We start from the raw sequence: 17,020 nt of genomic DNA on the forward strand, positions 1-17,020 counted from the left end.
CACGCTATGAAGCGTCTTTTTCATTAACATGAATTCAACATATAAAAATTAATACACTCAAAATGTAAAATATATACAATCTATTTGACTTTACTGCAAAAATATTGTTCTTTTAACTCAGCCAAGAGGTCACGCCTTGATGCGTCTTCACGTGATGCGAATTCACAGGTCAGAGTTCACCAAACTTGAAAATTGGAACGCAGCAAAATGCTAAACTTTTGCGTTTCCAGTCTAACCAAGAGGCAAACTTCTTGTCTTTTAATTAAATATGTTTAATTATGCTCACAATTAAATATGGCATGTCTTGAATCCAACACGGAAGTGACTTTGATGAATTGATGAACTGCAATTCATCGACTGGCCACTAGTGTCACGCTCCAAAAGAGAGTCAATCCCATAGACCCCCATGTTAAAATGCCCAACTTTACAGCAGAAAAAAAAGTGTGTTTACAGCCTGGTACAAAAAGTGATTTTGGTTTATATAGCTAATTTTGCCCTTCATGGCAACAGTAAGGGGGGTGATTTTTTTTTACCACAGAAACCAAAAATGATCTGAAAACAGGGCGTAAAAATACCGAACTTGTCCTTAAAGGGAAAGTTCACCCAAAAATAAAAATTAGCCCATGATTTACTCACCCTCAAGTCATCCTAGGTGTATAGGACATTCTTCTTTCAGACGAATACACGAGTTATATTAAAAAAATGTCCTGGCTCTTCCAAGCTTTATAATGGCAGCGAATGGCCGTTTCTGTTTTGAAGTCCATAAAAGTGCATCCATCCATCATAAAAGTGCATCCATCCATCATAAAAGTGCATCCATCCATCTTAAAAGTGCATCCATCCATCTTAAAAGTGCTCCACACGGCTCTGGGGGGTAAAATAGGCCTTCTGAAGCGAAGCGTTGCATCTGTGTAAGAAAAATATCCATATTTAACAAGTTACAAAGTTAAATTTACTAGCTTCTGTCCAAACGCAATCTATTTGTGCCAAAAGCGCAACTTACGCAACTTGAGACGTCAGAAGTAGTACGTCGCATTACTCGCATAACATTTTTTTTCTTACACGAACGTATCGCTTTGCTTCAGAAGGCCTTTTTTTAACACCCCGGAGCCGTGTGGAGCACTTTTATGATGGTAGATGCACTTGTATGACTTTAAAACAGAAACGGCCATTCACTTCCATTATGAAACTTGGAAGAGCCAGGACATTTAAAAAAAAATATAACTCCAATTGTATTCGTCTGAAAGAAGAATGTCATATACACCTAGGATGACTCGAGGGTGAGTAAATCATGGGCTAATTTTCATTTATGGGTGAACTATCCCTTTAAGTTGCAATGGACGTGATATGTATTCCAAAACTCTCCTCATCTTATAGCTCCCCATCTACAGTATATTAAAGTCTGGCAGCCCCTCACATGTTCCCGTCTGGTGCAGTGGAGCCCCCTCAGGACATGAAGGGAACTGCACCGATGCAGAGTGCTGCAGTCGCCTCCCCTTTGCAGTGACACCACACACACACACACACACACACACACACACACACTCTCTCTCTCTCTCTGTTCCCTGATCTGATCTTTGCGCCAACAATTTCAACCATTCTATCGAGACATTCATCAAAACCGCACACCGTCCCACGTCTTCCTCTCCCTCCTTCAAAGGTCAAAACATTAGATCCACTGATGCAGAAAGAAATATGTGCAGACAGACAGAGAGAGAGAGAGAGAGCAAGTTAAAAGGATATTTTCCCTGCCTGCTAGCAGTCTCGAGCACGCACGGGGTATTTATTGATACAAAAATACTTCAGCAATAAAACCCAAAATGCATGATTCACATCATAAAAATCCTCTCGGATAGACAGGACATCACGTGACGCACTGGTGCTGTGTCTATTTCAGCAGCTGTGAACACAACACATCTCAGCAGCAGACTCTGTGATGGTGTGTGTGTGTGTGTGAGCGCGCGCGCACGAGTCAGCGCGTCTCACATTTTCATTCAGCGACGTGCTACAGACCGCGGTGGAAAGCAGACTCCATATTGTCTGCTTCAGCTGCTGTGTAGGAAAGCGTTTCCTTCCTTAAGGGCAAACTATCATTCTGGGCTACCTGTGAGCAGGGGCGATTCCAGGATATTTTTAATGGGGGGGCACAGGGGGGACCAAGAACCAGTCAGGGGGGGCCAATCAGAAAATTCAACTGAAAATAAATACTGGTTTAGAAAATATTAAGCACGATCACCAAAATATAGATGGTATTACATTTTTCTTTTTTGCATGGATTAGGGGTTGTCAAACTTTTTGGAGCCAGGGACCCCTCCCTTCATATTTATAACAGTGACTGAGCCCAAAGTTAATGAGGGAGCAGGTACTGAAATATTTTTGCACAAATGGTCTTCACCTAGGGTCGTATGCAGAGTTTTCTAAATAGCCTACTGAGGTCTGAAAAGTAATCTTACTAGGGGGGTTCGGGGGCATGCTCCCCCGAGGAATTTTTGTCTTTCTTGATCTACACATGTGTATTTCAAGGTGTTTTAAGGCAAAAACATTGGATAACTACAGCTTTCCAATTCCATTCCGTCTTTGTTATTCCAATACTTATACACATTCGAGGTACACAAATATAGCCTAGCCTATATTTATACAATAATAATGGAAATATGTTTAATAGGTGATTGTGTTATTTAATTGCACTTATATCCACTGTAATTAGCGGGAAAACACATACAGTATATCGGTGTTAAATAGAAATACATTGTAAAATGTTATCCAGGTCTCATCCTGGGCACAGTGCTGACCTGCTGTAGCTATATTTCCTTTCCCAAAGCTGAGCTTTGGATACTTTGCATACTGATTGTTTCTATTGTTTGTTTAAAACTTCTAGGCCTATATCTAAAATAGCTGTTTAGTTTAGCTATTTAAATCTTATCTCGCACTTTATGACTGTTAACTGCAGCGTCGTGCGGGAATTCACACTGGGCTTGTAGCTTCGATATTTCAAAATATATTTAGTGTGTAACTTTAGTGTGTTACATACTTTCCTGCTGTTTTAAAAACGCGCAACTGTGCTTCCTCTTCGCGCGAGTCTCAAATCAAGCAGTGATTGACAATGGTGCGGTGGTGTCTCTTTCCTCCTGATTTAAAAACGCGCAACTGTGATCACTTCTTCTTCGCGTTCGCGCTAGTCTCAAATCAAACAGTGATTGACAGCGCTCTGGTCCAATGGTGCGGTGGGCATTTTCAGGTTGGTTGACAGCAAATCTACCCCAATGAGATTGGAGGGGGGGCACCAGGGGGGGCCAATCATATTCCAGGGGGGGCCGGTGCCACCCCGTGCCCCCCCTCTAGACACGCCCCTGCCTGTGAGCACACATAGCAGCCCATTATCCTCCAAACAAAAGAGCGCGCAACTGCGCCATTGGCTGCCAGCGGAGCTCTTCCTCTGTTTGGAAACGTGTGCTGCACACTAACCTTTTTATTACATTTTACGAAGTAAACAGCTCGTAAACGTACTTTATGACTAGAATTATAAGAGATATTTTGTGTGGTCGAGAGAGGATGAATAATAATCCTAAATGAACACAGAGTAGCAAAAATGTTAAAGTTGAAAATAGAATAATATACATAACTAACAAATTCAGCAACTCCAACAGCAGGTTTAATTCACTGTAAAAAATATATGATCAATAAGTTATAATCAAAATAAGTTAAGCATACAAGATTCAGCTCATAAAAAAATCAGTTTAATGTAATTTAAGTTAAAATGGCTTAAAGACCCCCCAGTGTAGCTACCTTTGACTGTCAGTGCGCAAACAGAAGTTGTGTATAAAACAGAAATGTAAGCCTGCATAACCAGAGACTGAGAAATATAAGGGATTACGAGAAATATGAAATGAGTAAGAGGTCAAAGTTGCTAAATGAGGAAAGTGTATCATCTTACAGCAGAGTAACCCCTTCCTCACCTCTGCGTCTGAGAGCTCAGCTCTTTCTCAAGTTTAACAGCAATTACAGCAAAGTGTCTGAAGAGAGAGAGACAGAGAATCTATTAGCGGACTGGCAGAGATGGGGCGCAGTGACATCATCACGTAAATGTCAACGGACCCGTCAGAACTTCACAAGGACTGTCTTGACTGAAGTACAGCCAAACTTAGCAGTATAAAAGACAAGATTCTTTAATACTGCAAACTTGCAACAAATGGATAATACAACTCGTTGGGTTTTACTGGATCAGTATGTGTTCTGAATCCAACAACCAACTATTTAAATATTACCGTTTTGTTGCTAATAACTTATATATTTCTGTCACTTAAGTTTAACAATTATATAAGATCATACTTGCTTATAAAGAACAATAATAAATATGACCACTGCCATCTGCAGTACATCACTTTTTACACTGTCCACGGATCAATCGACCCTAAAATCGGGATATAGCAGACAATATTTTACAGCAATGAGAATAGAGCGTATAAAGAAGTCTACAGTTTTGATATGTCGAAAGCAGCACAACTGTCTTCAACAGTGATCATAATCATAGTGATAATAAATCATCATATTCATGATTTCTGAATCATGTGACACTGAAGACTGGCGTAATGATGCTGGTAAATTCAGCTTTGATCACAGGAATAAATTACATGTTCAAATAGATTCAACATAGAAAACAAAATGTTTAAATTATAATAATTTTTCACAATATTACTGTTTTTATTGTATTTTTGATCCAAAGAAATCAAGCCTCTGAGCAGAAGAGACTTCTTTCAAAAACAAAACAAAAATGAATGACCATTATATCAATTCAATCTCGCTTTTGATTGTCCAAACAGACTAAAGCCGAACATAAAATATTTTTTGACTGCTTATTTACAGAAGAACAGATAAAAGTGGAAGAGAATTGGGAATAATATTGAAATACTTAAGCTATATCAATCACAACTTATTTTAATTCAATCAAGTGTAATTCTAAAACTGTATTTCACTCAAAAGTGATAAGTCGTAAGTAAAACTGTATTAATAAAAGTATCCCATTGGATTTATTTAAGAGCAAATGCCTTTGTTTAACTTGGAGGAATAAGGATATCCGATTTTTCAATTATCAACCGGCTTCTCAGTTTTTGCAGCAATCATACCAAACCACTGGTCACCGAGTTCAACATCCACGAACAGCTCTTTAATTATTTACACCGTATATAAATAAAACCTGATGCTTCCCATTCTGCCCTCTTCCATGCTTTTATTTCACGAGTTCACACAAGCTCTGCTCTGTTGTCCGTTTCTCTCTCAGTCTCTCCCTGATTACTCATCCCTGCAGAAAACACATGACACTGGTTATCCACGGTTCTGCCTTACACTCGGCCCAATAGGTGAAAATTACCCCCTGCAATCCTATCCACCTTTTAATCCTCATAAATCTGCCTGTGTGAGGACATACGCTCAAACAGACTGTGCAAAACATGTGGACATGTATGTAGTGTGTCCCGCATCTCATTACACACACCTGCCCGTGTGCCATGATATCCCACACAAATGCTGTTAATGCTATTCCACATCAGTGCTGGTGCGGCTGGTTTCAGCATCAATGCATGAACGCACCAACATTAAAGCAGCACAAAACAATACTTGTTGAATGTTGTGAAAGTAAAGCTCACCGTATAAAACACCCCGAACCATTAAAGACTAGTGGAAACGAATGATAAATAGACAGAAAGAGAGTTTATTTAATCCCATAACAGAAAATTGCATGCAACATCAGACACAATATACAGACATCTAGTGCACTACAGACACAGTGTAGACATCTATACTCAACAGCATACTCACTTGACCTGGGTTGAGTTCAGATCATATGTTAATCCATAAGCATAACCCGATGCTTTTCTCAGATCACGACATGTATGCTCCTCCAGTTTTCTTCGAATGTTTTTAGTGCTGATAATTAAGAGAGTAGTAAATAAGATCATTAACACTAATGGAAGCAACACACACTCTATTATAGTGTATGTGTTACACCTTCCTCCCCTTCAGCTGCTTGCACAAATAATTTCACCACCCTAATTTGATCTTCTGCTCCCTGGCGCGTGCGAACAGGTTTTCCCCGTGGAAGAGAGGGATTATGATGATGATGATGCTGGTGGTGGTGATTTTAGCCCCGGTTTAAATCGCCCTCCTGATGTCTAATGCAAGCGGTTCATGTTTCAGACAGACGACACACACACACATTCACGCGCACACACACTCACGGCTCCTGACGGAACTGCACCTTGCTCGTTTATTTATTTAATTCATTTTTTTTTCTTTCTTTCAGATGTCACGCGTGGGCGGTGGGAGGACTCACGCGAGTTCGGTAGGTGATTGTGACGTGGCGCGCGCGCGCGAAGGGAACGGAGACCGCGCGTGGAGATTCATCCCAAAAAATTGTAAAGAAAGACACAGACGGTCACAGACTGTAAATGTGAAATATTTTTGTGTACAAATGACTGAGACCAGTAGTCATGGTTCTAGGAATGCATCCTATTTTATTTTACTTAAAATAAATAAAAATCTTCATATCAATATGATTTAAAATGTGTGAATTAGGGTCTAGTATAGGGTGTGAAATTTGAAGCCGCTTTTAAAGTCACCATGAAATCAAAATGGAATATTGCATACCGGTAGTTTAAAGGAGTCATATGATGCGATTTCTTGTTTTCCTTTTTCTTTAGTGTGTTATGCATGTATAAGATCTGCACAGTTACAAAGCTCATAGTCTAAAACCCAAAGATATAAAAGTTAAGGCTCAGCCACACCTTCCTAAAACGTTTCGTTTAAACACGCCCCTACAAATCTACGTCAGTGTGTGGGGGAAGAGTTTCATAACACCGCCCAAATGTATACGCAAAGAAACAAGGCGTAACTTTTATTCTCGCTGTATTATTGTTGCGCCGGCGCCGCCATGTCGTGGAGATGCTGTGTTTTTCGTTACGAAAGCCAAACTACTTTGTTTGGCCTTCCAAAAGAGGGCACACTTAAAAACTTATAAGCTTTATTTACAACACTGTTCCAGAACAGTACAACTCAAATATTCGACTGTGTGCCGCACATTTTTCGGAGGACTGTTTCCATCCAGAACCTGGGAGAGTACGTTACAAGGCTGATTTGAAAAAGTGGGGCAATTCCATCTTTGCAAGTACATTCTGGCGCTCCTGACTCACAGACACAGCCTGTAAAATATTTTCATATTTTAAGAATTTGCTACTGACTATTCAAACGCGAGTTTTGAGCAGTATAGTCGCGCTTGTTAGTCGTTTCTACGATCACAAATGCAGACACGGTTTTAAGTTTACATAGTGCACCCCCCAGTTGATCGATCAGCTTGGTCATCTGTATTTTCCGGATCAGATTCGGCTCGAATTGAAAAGGTAGTAACAACATCATAACATTATTGCTTTGGGAGCTAATGTTCCTGGTAAGGGGCGTGACATTTCCGTCACACACGTAAAGTATTCGGGCCAATCACAATGCACTGGATCGCTGACCAATCAGAGCACACGGCGCTTTTCAGAACGATGAGCTTTGTAAAAATCGACGCGTTTCAGAAAGGCGGGGCATAGAGGAGCAACAATAATGTACTGTATGTGTAAAATAATGATTTTCCCCCCCTAAAACCACATAAAGACATTGCATTAAACCAAATACACAAAATAATGTTATTTTTAGAACCCTCATATGATCCCTTTAATACAAAAAATAACCAATGCACATATTTTTTTAATTCATGTGTCCTCCCTCATGATCTTTAATCAAAATCGGATGACGTGTTTACTGGCGTGGAGGCGGGACAACCGGCTGTCACTCACACGAGATGACCGCAATCGCAAACAACAATTCAACCATCCAATCAATTCCCCACGGACAAAATCAAGTCCCACCCTACATTTCTTTCTCGTTCGTCACAATAGGGAAGAAAAGATTATCACAACATCAATTTCATGCTGACTTTAAAAAACAAGCTGCTATCAAGTTGCTATGTAAGATCTACAACTACCACAACACTGTCAGTTTAGATGCTTTACAAATTGCAGCTTCAAAGTTCACATTTGAGGTATAAAGTTGTAAACCTGTTCAAGTAGCTAATGTTAACGACAGAGTTATTTTATAAATTTAAAACTCTATTTTAAAACATTCAATTGTTTTAACGCAGACCTATGGGTCTGTATCAAGAGTAATGGTGCGACTCCTCAGCCAAGGAATTCGAGCTTTACAGTGCTTATTCACATTTGTGGATCAACATACATTTCTTTTACATGTTTGTTTTTGAAGGGAGTGTGTGGTTTCTGTGATTTCACTAAAAATGTGATTGATTCCAGCCTCCAACATGACACATCCATCAAGTACGGTCAATTAACTACACAAGGATTTCAAGATTGTTCTATTAACATGCTTAACCCTAATAGACAAGTAATAATTGTATATCTCCTACTTTATGTTTAATAATTAAACAATCTGGCAGTTATTAGTCTCTAGATCTCTCTGGTGTTTGTGTTGTATCTCCTGGTGTTGTTTCTCTTTCTTGTACCTGTGACTGTATATCTGTGGAGGATATCTCTTGCTCTGTGGATTCGCTCTCTTGTCTCCTTTCCTGATCCATTTGCATTGTTGCTCCAGGGTCCTCTTGTGCACGTGTCCAAGCCATTAAATGACAAATTCTGATGTTATTTCACTTTGCTGATTCGGTGTCAGTGGGTTGAACAACTCCCGCGGAGTGGCAGTATTCCCTCCTCTTGTTCGTCTTGTGTTTTGATCGTGATGGTGTCTATCCACTGCAATATTGACACACAAGCAAAGAAACAGGACATCACAAAACAGACCAAATCACTAAACAAATACAGCTGCAATGATGCTGCAAGTCAGCCTTTCATCTACAATAACCAAACAAATATACCAAGGTTTGGTGTATCAGACAATACTATACTGTGGACAATGAGAAACTAACAAAATGCACTGAAACTGCTTGCTATAGTGCACAGATTAAAATAAAAAGCATTTTAATGAAGGGAAAAGTAGGTGAAGAAAAGCATCAGTATATGAGGGCAAGTGCAGTTTGGTGCACTTATAGAACATATTCTGTGTGTAATGTATATGGTATTTCACCCAAACACACGTCTCAATGTCTCTCCTGCCATTGTGCGTGACTCGAGTATGCCATCGTCTCCCATACAGACAATCACAAGATATCGATTGATATGATTTCAAAATACAAAAATGACATTGTATTGCGAATTTAAATACAACAAAAAATTAAATGAACATCTCAATAGCTCTTCGCATTAAAGATACAGTAACTACCATTTTATTAGTTACAGTAACATTATAATATCCTCTGATCATCCGTTCAGATTAGAAAAAAACATGCATTTAAAGTGATATCTTATATTGTAGTATTAAACAAAACAATGCAATTTACTTTATGTATAGTTCACTTTTGTAATAATCTGGAGAATTTATTTTCTTCTCATTGTCTCTCAGACTCAGACTTACCAAAGTCATCAGGATCGAGTGTTTCTTGAAGCAAACCTACGGCTCCTGTTAATAGTTGTACTTTCAGTATCAGAATGTCATCCCGTACTTGTCTTAGTAAGTCTCAATGTCTCAATAATCACACTTCTGAATCCCTAAAACAAAACAAATATCATAACAAAACAAATATCATAACAAAGATTTTTTAATGAGTCACAGCACAGCAGTCGTGGCCCCAAAAAGTATTTGGAAACTTGAGACACAATATATATTTTTTTACATGTCTTTGCATTATATATCAATTCAAAATATCAAAACAAGTGGCAATTTTTTTAAAGAAATATAGCACAAACACTTTTCAATAATAATAAAAAAATGTTGGCTAGGATACAAAATATGAAGAAATAGATACATTGTTAAAAATAAAGACAAAACGTTGCTGGTTGTTACATTTTGTGGAACGTGTTCACATGTTAAAGAGATTGTTGACCTAAAAATTAAAATTCAATCATTATTTACTTATCCTCATACCGTTCCAAACCTGTAAAAAAAAATATTTCTTCTGTGTAACATAAAATAAGACTTTTGAGAAATGTCTAGTTTTTTTTTGCTTCTGTCCATACAATGGAAGTCAATGGGTTCCAAAACTGTTTGGTTACCAACATTCTTCAGTTGTAGAGAATTTAAATGAATTTGAGAAACACATCCATGAAACACAACCAAGAGAACGGCTGATTAAAAATAATTGAAAAAGTGGCTCAGAAAAGTGAAGCTAGTTCTGAGAAAAGCATTAAATAATAATAATAATAATAATTTGTTACATTTATATAGCGCTTTATCTGAGACCTCAAAGCGCTTCACATAGAAGGGGGAATCTCCTCAAACACAACCAATGTGCAGCATCCACTTGGATGATGCGACGGCAGCCATATTGCGCCAGAACGCCCACCACACACCAGCTTACTGGTGGAGAGGAGACAGTGATGAAGCCAATCAGTATATATATGAGGATGATTAGGAGGCCATGATGGACAGAGGCCAAGGGGCAAATTTGGTCAGGATGCCGGGGTTACACCCCTACTCTTTCGAAAGACATCCTGGGATGTTTAATGACCACAGAGAGTCAGGACCTCGGTTTAACATCTCATCCGAAGGACAGCGCTCATTGGCAGTATAGTGTCCCCGTCACTACACTGGGGCGTTAGGACCCACACAGACCCCAGGGTGAGCGCCCCCTGCTGGCCTCACTAACACCTCTACCAGCAGCAACCTGGTTTTCCCAGGAGGTCTCCCATCCAGGTACTGACCAGACTTAGTTCTGCTTAGCTTCAGTGGGAAACCGGTCTTGCGCTACAGGGTGATATGGCTGCTGGTTATTTGTTTGCAGAAACCACTTGGTTTAATATTTTGTATCCAATCCTATGAATTTGAGACATTTTCAAGCATGACTTAAGTATCCAAAAATGTTAGGGCCACTGTATGTTTCAAGTAAAAATATTACATGCTTTGCCTTTGACATTTTAAAATGTAAAATTAAATTTGAAGCTAAAATATAGGCTATACAATGTTAACCTGCTATATTCAGTAAATATACAACAACATACATGAAACAATATGTGTTTTTCCATGAACAAAGAACAGAAATGAGCTGGAGAAGAAAAGTTCAATGCATTAAAACACCATCTTACCTTTCACTTGCAAGTGAACTAGTCCAGTCTGCAGATATCCGTCATGAAGATAACTCCTGAAAACTTTACATTACATTTTAAGATTTCCTCTCTCCAGCTGCTGGATGGACAGAGTCAGTCAGTGCTCATCATAGTTATTATCAGTTGTTTTCTCCTGCCCAGTTCATATACTGATAGATGAGCTCTGACTCTCTATACCAGCTGATGTTCATGGACACAGCACTGGTTTCAGGTGAGAGATGAACAGGTAAGATTACGCCTTCTCCAGGGTCACAGTGCCATTAGGAATCACAAGTCTTCAGATGGACAGAGAAATATTGTGAACCACATGAATAATAGTAACATTAAGACATTACTGCAATATTGTTCTGTAAAGCTGCTTTAAAGCAATGTCCAGTAGAAAACTATAAATAAATTTGACTATGCATTTTATCAGTTCACATGTTGAGGTAAAAGGAACAATTTCAAACTGACTTATGTTGAATATCTTTGAAACTTGTTTATTTGAATACTTACATTTGATACTGAGAAAAAACATATCTTGTAATGTTTGACATTCATGGATGACTTCACAAATACAGAGGCCTTTCTGTGATCTCCTGACATCTCTGAGAGTCAAAGACACATTTCCATTGTGTAGATCCAGCAGTGAGAGATTCACTCGACCCTCATAGCTCTCTATCATCTGTCCATCCTTACAATGGAAGACCAGATCCTTATTCCACCACATAATATCCATTGAAGCAGGACTGATGACTGGCTCAAGATGACACGACAGAACGACATCTCCAGGATTAAAATATGCAATGTCAGACTATAGCAAACAAGAGACAACTCTGAAGAAGAGAGAGAGAGAGAGAGAGAGAGAGAGAGAGAGAGAGAGAGAGAGAGAGAGAGAGAGAGAGAGAGAGAGAGAGAGAGAGAGAGAGAGAGAGAATAAAGAAAGTGAAGGTAGCCTAACTTGTACAAATGCATGAAACTATATTAGGCATGTTACTGCCCCCTACTGGCAGAACAGACAGCAGGCAAACTCTGCTTTAGATACGATAAAAACAAAAATCAACAGATAAGTGTATACGAAATCCGTATATATGTCTCTTGTAAATAATAATAGGCCTACATACATACATAAACGCTGCCGTTTGCTAGTTTTATTGATAATGAAATTGTTACGTTAAATATAAATTTCACAAATACCCAATTTATGTATGACTATGAAACAAATATTATATTTCTGAACGAGGTCCAGTGTTATGTATAACTTTCTTTCAAAACAATAAAGGTATTTTAAACATTTTAATTTCTGATGCCTGTCCATTTCTGAATTTCATAATTCATATGTGGTTCAACACACGATTCAATTGTATCTTAAAATACGTATCAACTATCTGCCAAAATAAATAAATGTACTTACCTTCCTTCTGTTAACAGCAACAATCTTTTCTCCAGCTTGTTGACTAGTCAGGTGAGATTTCTGTTGGAAATAGTCTAATCACGTCAGCGGATCAGGTGACACGTTACGTTCTTCCGCGTAAATGCTACACCTATTCAATGTAATTAATAATGGATATTTTAAAGTATATGCCTACCTGTTTAGAGTGTTATAGATAAATTAAGTTAATGTAAAAAAAAACCTAACCTGAGCTTAGGTTTTTTCCTGAATCTCACCATAATTTAAACCTATATAACCCGAGTTTCAACAGGAATTCCCAGTGCGTTCAACGTTGTCTCACTTGTCACCGAGACACTAGTTGGGCAAAGTTAACAGATATGAATCTGAAACTGTAACATTTTAGAGTTCTTGAATCAAGACAAGTGCTTGTGTGACCGTCCTACTCTATTTTTTATTTTACAGTCTATGGTCCTACTCCAGACGGCGCGCGCTTCCTGTTGCTAAGCAACCGCGGTCCAAACATTAGCTTGCGTTTACCCGGTTTGAGAAGCGAGAGGTGAGTTGTTCCACAGAGGATTATTTACACTTTGCTACATAGTATATATGTGTATACTACGTGAATTTTTGTTGTTGTTGTAAAGTTAAGCTGCAATAAAGTTCAGCCAGCTGTTAGCTAAACAAAATCCACAACAGTCCGCTAAAAACGTGATCCCAGGATATCCCGTTTTATAAGGTCGTAACGTTAGTGCTCGTGAAGAATGAGCGCCGGTCGGACTGTCGAGGGCGCGGGGTGTGTGACCTGGTGGGGATTCGGACCAGCACGAGACCTCCTGAACTCAGGTGAACCATAAACCATCACAGGATCTGACTAAACACAGTAAATATTGATCAATGTCATTTGTTTGATGTATTTTCTATACAGAGAACATGGTGAGGTCAGATGGAGAGCTGAATGTTCTGCTGGTGGGCAGTGGAGATCCCAGACACATCCTGAAGACCATCACTGGACTGACAGACTCGGATACACTACACGTGTGTGATTCATCACTGACCTCACAGTCTAGTACATGCAGCATAATAATAGCCTTTATGATTACCATCAACATAACTGTTTTGTGCATGTTCATGTGTTAATGATGAGACGTGTGGCATGTTGCAGGTTTGGGTGATTGAGAACAGTATGGAGGTTGTTGCCAGACAACTATTACTACTACATTTATCACTTCTGACCCCCGAGTACATGAGTCTACACAGTACGTACCTTCTTATATTATGACAGCTTCTGCTCTTTTAAAAATATAATAACCAATAATTCCCAACACAGTACATGTATACACACATTTAAAAATATTGCAAATATCTTAAAGAATATCATAAATATATAATACAAATGAGATGTAATAAACTTATATTTTATATTACATTTTGACCATTCCTGTTGTTTCAAGTTAGGGAAAGGTGTAAAAATCTCCAGAAAATACAAATGTACTTTGTTTTTTTTTCTATACATTATTTTTAGTTTTTGTACACTATAAATGTCACATATTGCATTCATGTTTGTATACTCAGATCAGATCAAGTTGAGGAAGTTTATTTGTGTTGTATTTTTTTTTTTTTATAGAAAAGACCGAAGTGTTTCTGGAGGTGTTTGGGAATTCTGAGATTCGCAAAGAGACGGAAGAGACTTTAAAACACGCCGCGGCTCAACTCTCTCTCTCCATCACAAACACACTGTCCTCTGACTCGCACGCCCATCCTTGCCTTGACACAAGCCTTCTGAAGGTCCAGCAGACATTAATATGTGTGTTTATACTGCATGTCATAATCAAACTCATGTCAGTGATATCCACTCCTCTGCTGTTTCATCATCAGTTTAAGGAGAGAGATGAGTTGGTCCGGATCTTTAAACTGTGGGAACGGCCACCGTCAGTGCCAGCGAGTGTGCGTAAGGTGTGGGACGCCCGTGTTCGGCAGCACCTGGGGACTCGCTACGACTCACGACAGGGGTGTTTCGACTGGGATCTCAGCATGAAACTGCACCAGAGAGGCGTATGTACCAAATAACATGACATTATTATACACCTGCACTCCTGACAGCCAATCAGAGCAGTGTTCCACAGTTATTTGCCAAATAGACTTATTTCAGCCCATATTTTATTACAAATGTGATTGTTTAGGCAATTTCTGAATTACAGCACCTAAATTACATATTTGCGATTCACAGCAGACACCTTTTCCATGTTTCCATGTATGAAGAAACAACAATTTAGTTATAGTTAATATAACTAGTTAATCATTTTGTGTGCGTTTATACTTTTTATTAATTTCCATTTCAGTTATTTTAGTACTGCAATTGAAAGTTTTTAGTGAAAATCATTTTTTTTATGGTTTTAGTTAAGGATATGAAGCCTGCCTCACTACTGTTCTACAAAATCCTGTGATTTTTCTTTTAGTGTGGCGTTATCAGCAAACATCAGTTTGTGAAGTGGAGGGAAAGTGGTGTGGCCTTTGAAATGAGGGAGGGGCTTTACCAATCAGCCAATCAGAGTCTGCTTTCCACACGAGTGTTCAATCATGTAAGTAGATTGACTGTCTACAATAATAGTTGTGAGCCATGATACACTTTCATGAAAACGTGTGTGTTGTTGGTACCAGAGAGGAAATCAGGTCGCCGTTAGAGGATATTGGGGCGACATCGTCTCTAGTCCATATCTGTCCTTCGGCATAGAGACCGAGAACAAAGACCTGCTGAAGAAACATAACAATCAACATGTAAAGGTGACAGGAACTTTTTAATACCCCCCTAAACCCCCCAAAATTAAGTTACAAACTCATGAAAAAAATGTCATTATATTGCATTACTTCTTTTCTCTGTCCAAGACCACATGTATGACTTTTTTTTTTTATAGCTTGTAATTTATACTGCATGATATATATTATATTGCAATAATATTTACATCATGATTTACCTTTCTCTGGCCATCTTTCTCTGTCAGACGGCTCAGGATATTTCAGAAGTGAACGTCCTGGCATTGTTTGAATGTCTTGCCACTAGAGGGAGCTCTTTACTGAATGAAGATGTACCGAACCCTTCAAGTTCCTGCAGTCAATCCACAGACAGTGTCATAACAGAAGAGGAGATACAGAATGATCCACCTTCCTCTCTAACTCACTCAGAACCTGAGCAACAGACACAAGCACTTGGTAACGTCCTATATATCAAAACAATGTACATCTAATGCCAGTGAAGTGCTGTAAACAAATCAAACAGTGCTGCTTTTAATAGTTTTGAGATAGTTTTTACTTTGGGTTCTTGTGTTTTTGCAGATTTGCTGGACCTGAGTGGAGTGAAAGTGACATTCCTGTCTCCAGACTCGCTCAACAAACTTCCCCTCAAAAACAAATACAGGAACTTGTTCAACAGCATCTTCTGTTCAGCCAGGTGAAGCCTGTTCATTCGCAGCTCACAGAAACAGTTTTTGTGTTTGTGTTTAAGTGACCAGCATAAACTGTCTGATGATAACATAATCTCTGTTTTCTCAGTATGGTTCATCAGCTCGATTCTTCTCTGAGAGAGATCGCAGCGCCTGATGCTGCTCTGCTAATAGAGTTAGCAAAGTGAGTCCAAAAAAAAAACACACACACACACACACACACACAAACACACCCACAAACATTTTGATGCATAGCTTGCAAGCAAAACCTCTGAATGCTCATTATCACTGGTTTTCTTGTTCAGCTTCCTGTTGGATCTTTCAAAAGAGCAAGTGTCGGGTTTTGCTGCCAGAGTGAAGGAGATCGCTGAAGAATCAGGATTCACTGCAACACACGACCAGAGCAGCGACGCATATGCAGTATTCACACGGAGAAATGACTGAAGGACTCGCAGTTTCAGATACACACTTTACAAACATACACTGCACTACATCAGTCATATTCATTTTATAAATTACAACAACAACAAAAGACAATTTCAGATTAGAAATTGAAATTTGCCTTAATGGGAGATGTTATTAACCAAGACTTCATAACTTTAACAAACATTTAAATATGAAAATGTATATAATTATATAGTTTCTAGCTTCTTGTATGTACATTAACTAATGATTTTAAGCTTTATATAAATGTATTCATGTTTGTTAACTTTTTAATGAATGTTATTATGAAGTGAATGCTCCTGATGCTCCTGATGCTTAAATTAGCTTTCAAACTAATAAATGACCAACAAATACACAAACAAGTGTGGATGGGTTATTGAATAAATAAATAAAATGAATAAATGCATTAATGACAATTAAATAAAGGGATACATTTCTTAGGTCAAGACAACAGAACAAACTTTACAACAATGGGAACACTACAGCAATAGAACTAAGATAACTAAAGTAATATAGGAAAAAACAACTACAAACAAAGCACCATATTAGTATCGGCTGAATATGTTAATTTT

The 17,020-nt window shown here is 38.6% G+C and overlaps 2 protein-coding genes and 1 long non-coding RNA gene across 5 annotated transcripts in view; 1 reads left to right on the plus strand and 2 right to left on the minus strand.

Annotated features, from left to right (window-relative positions):
• kcnc3b (potassium voltage-gated channel, Shaw-related subfamily, member 3b) overlaps positions 1-6,071 on the minus strand; it is a 61,831-nt gene extending 55,760 nt beyond the window's left edge. The window contains exon 1 of one of the 2 annotated variants that reach the window (XM_079600993.1): positions 5,815-6,071. The gene's annotated coding sequence lies outside the window, so the exon portion shown is untranslated. The remainder of the gene's footprint in view (positions 1-5,814) is intronic. The other variant, XM_079600992.1, reaches the window with a different exon arrangement.
• A 5,264-nt stretch (positions 6,072-11,335) lies between these two features.
• On the minus strand, positions 11,336-12,637 carry LOC306992301. The gene is made up of 3 exons (XR_013796253.1): positions 12,592-12,637; positions 11,694-12,013; positions 11,336-11,473 (listed from the first exon to the last, which is right to left on the minus strand). It is a non-coding gene; the product is annotated as an uncharacterized lncRNA (long non-coding RNA).
• Positions 12,638-12,888: 251 nt separating this feature from the next.
• dnaaf3l (dynein axonemal assembly factor 3 like) lies at positions 12,889-16,799 on the plus strand. 2 transcript variants are annotated; one of them, XM_079600996.1, is made up of 12 exons: positions 12,889-13,126; positions 13,304-13,410; positions 13,493-13,602; positions 13,730-13,823; positions 14,192-14,352; positions 14,443-14,619; positions 15,024-15,146; positions 15,226-15,348; positions 15,567-15,774; positions 15,898-16,012; positions 16,114-16,188; positions 16,310-16,799. In XM_079600996.1, the coding sequence occupies exons 2-12, from the start codon at positions 13,329-13,331 to the stop codon at positions 16,446-16,448; spliced, it is 1,407 nt and encodes a 468-aa protein (XP_079457122.1). In that variant the 5' UTR covers positions 12,889-13,126; positions 13,304-13,328; the 3' UTR covers positions 16,449-16,799. The 2 variants fall into 2 exon arrangements, with proteins under 2 accessions (XP_079457122.1, XP_079457121.1); XM_079600995.1 differs by lacking the exon at positions 12,889-13,126 and having other exon boundaries at positions 13,199-13,410.
• Positions 16,800-17,020: the final 221 nt, after the last annotated feature.

The sequence above is a fragment of the Phoxinus phoxinus genome (assembly GCF_949152265.1).
Source record: "Phoxinus phoxinus genome assembly, chromosome: 24".
Classification (NCBI taxonomy): domain Eukaryota; kingdom Metazoa; phylum Chordata; class Actinopteri; order Cypriniformes; family Leuciscidae; genus Phoxinus; species Phoxinus phoxinus.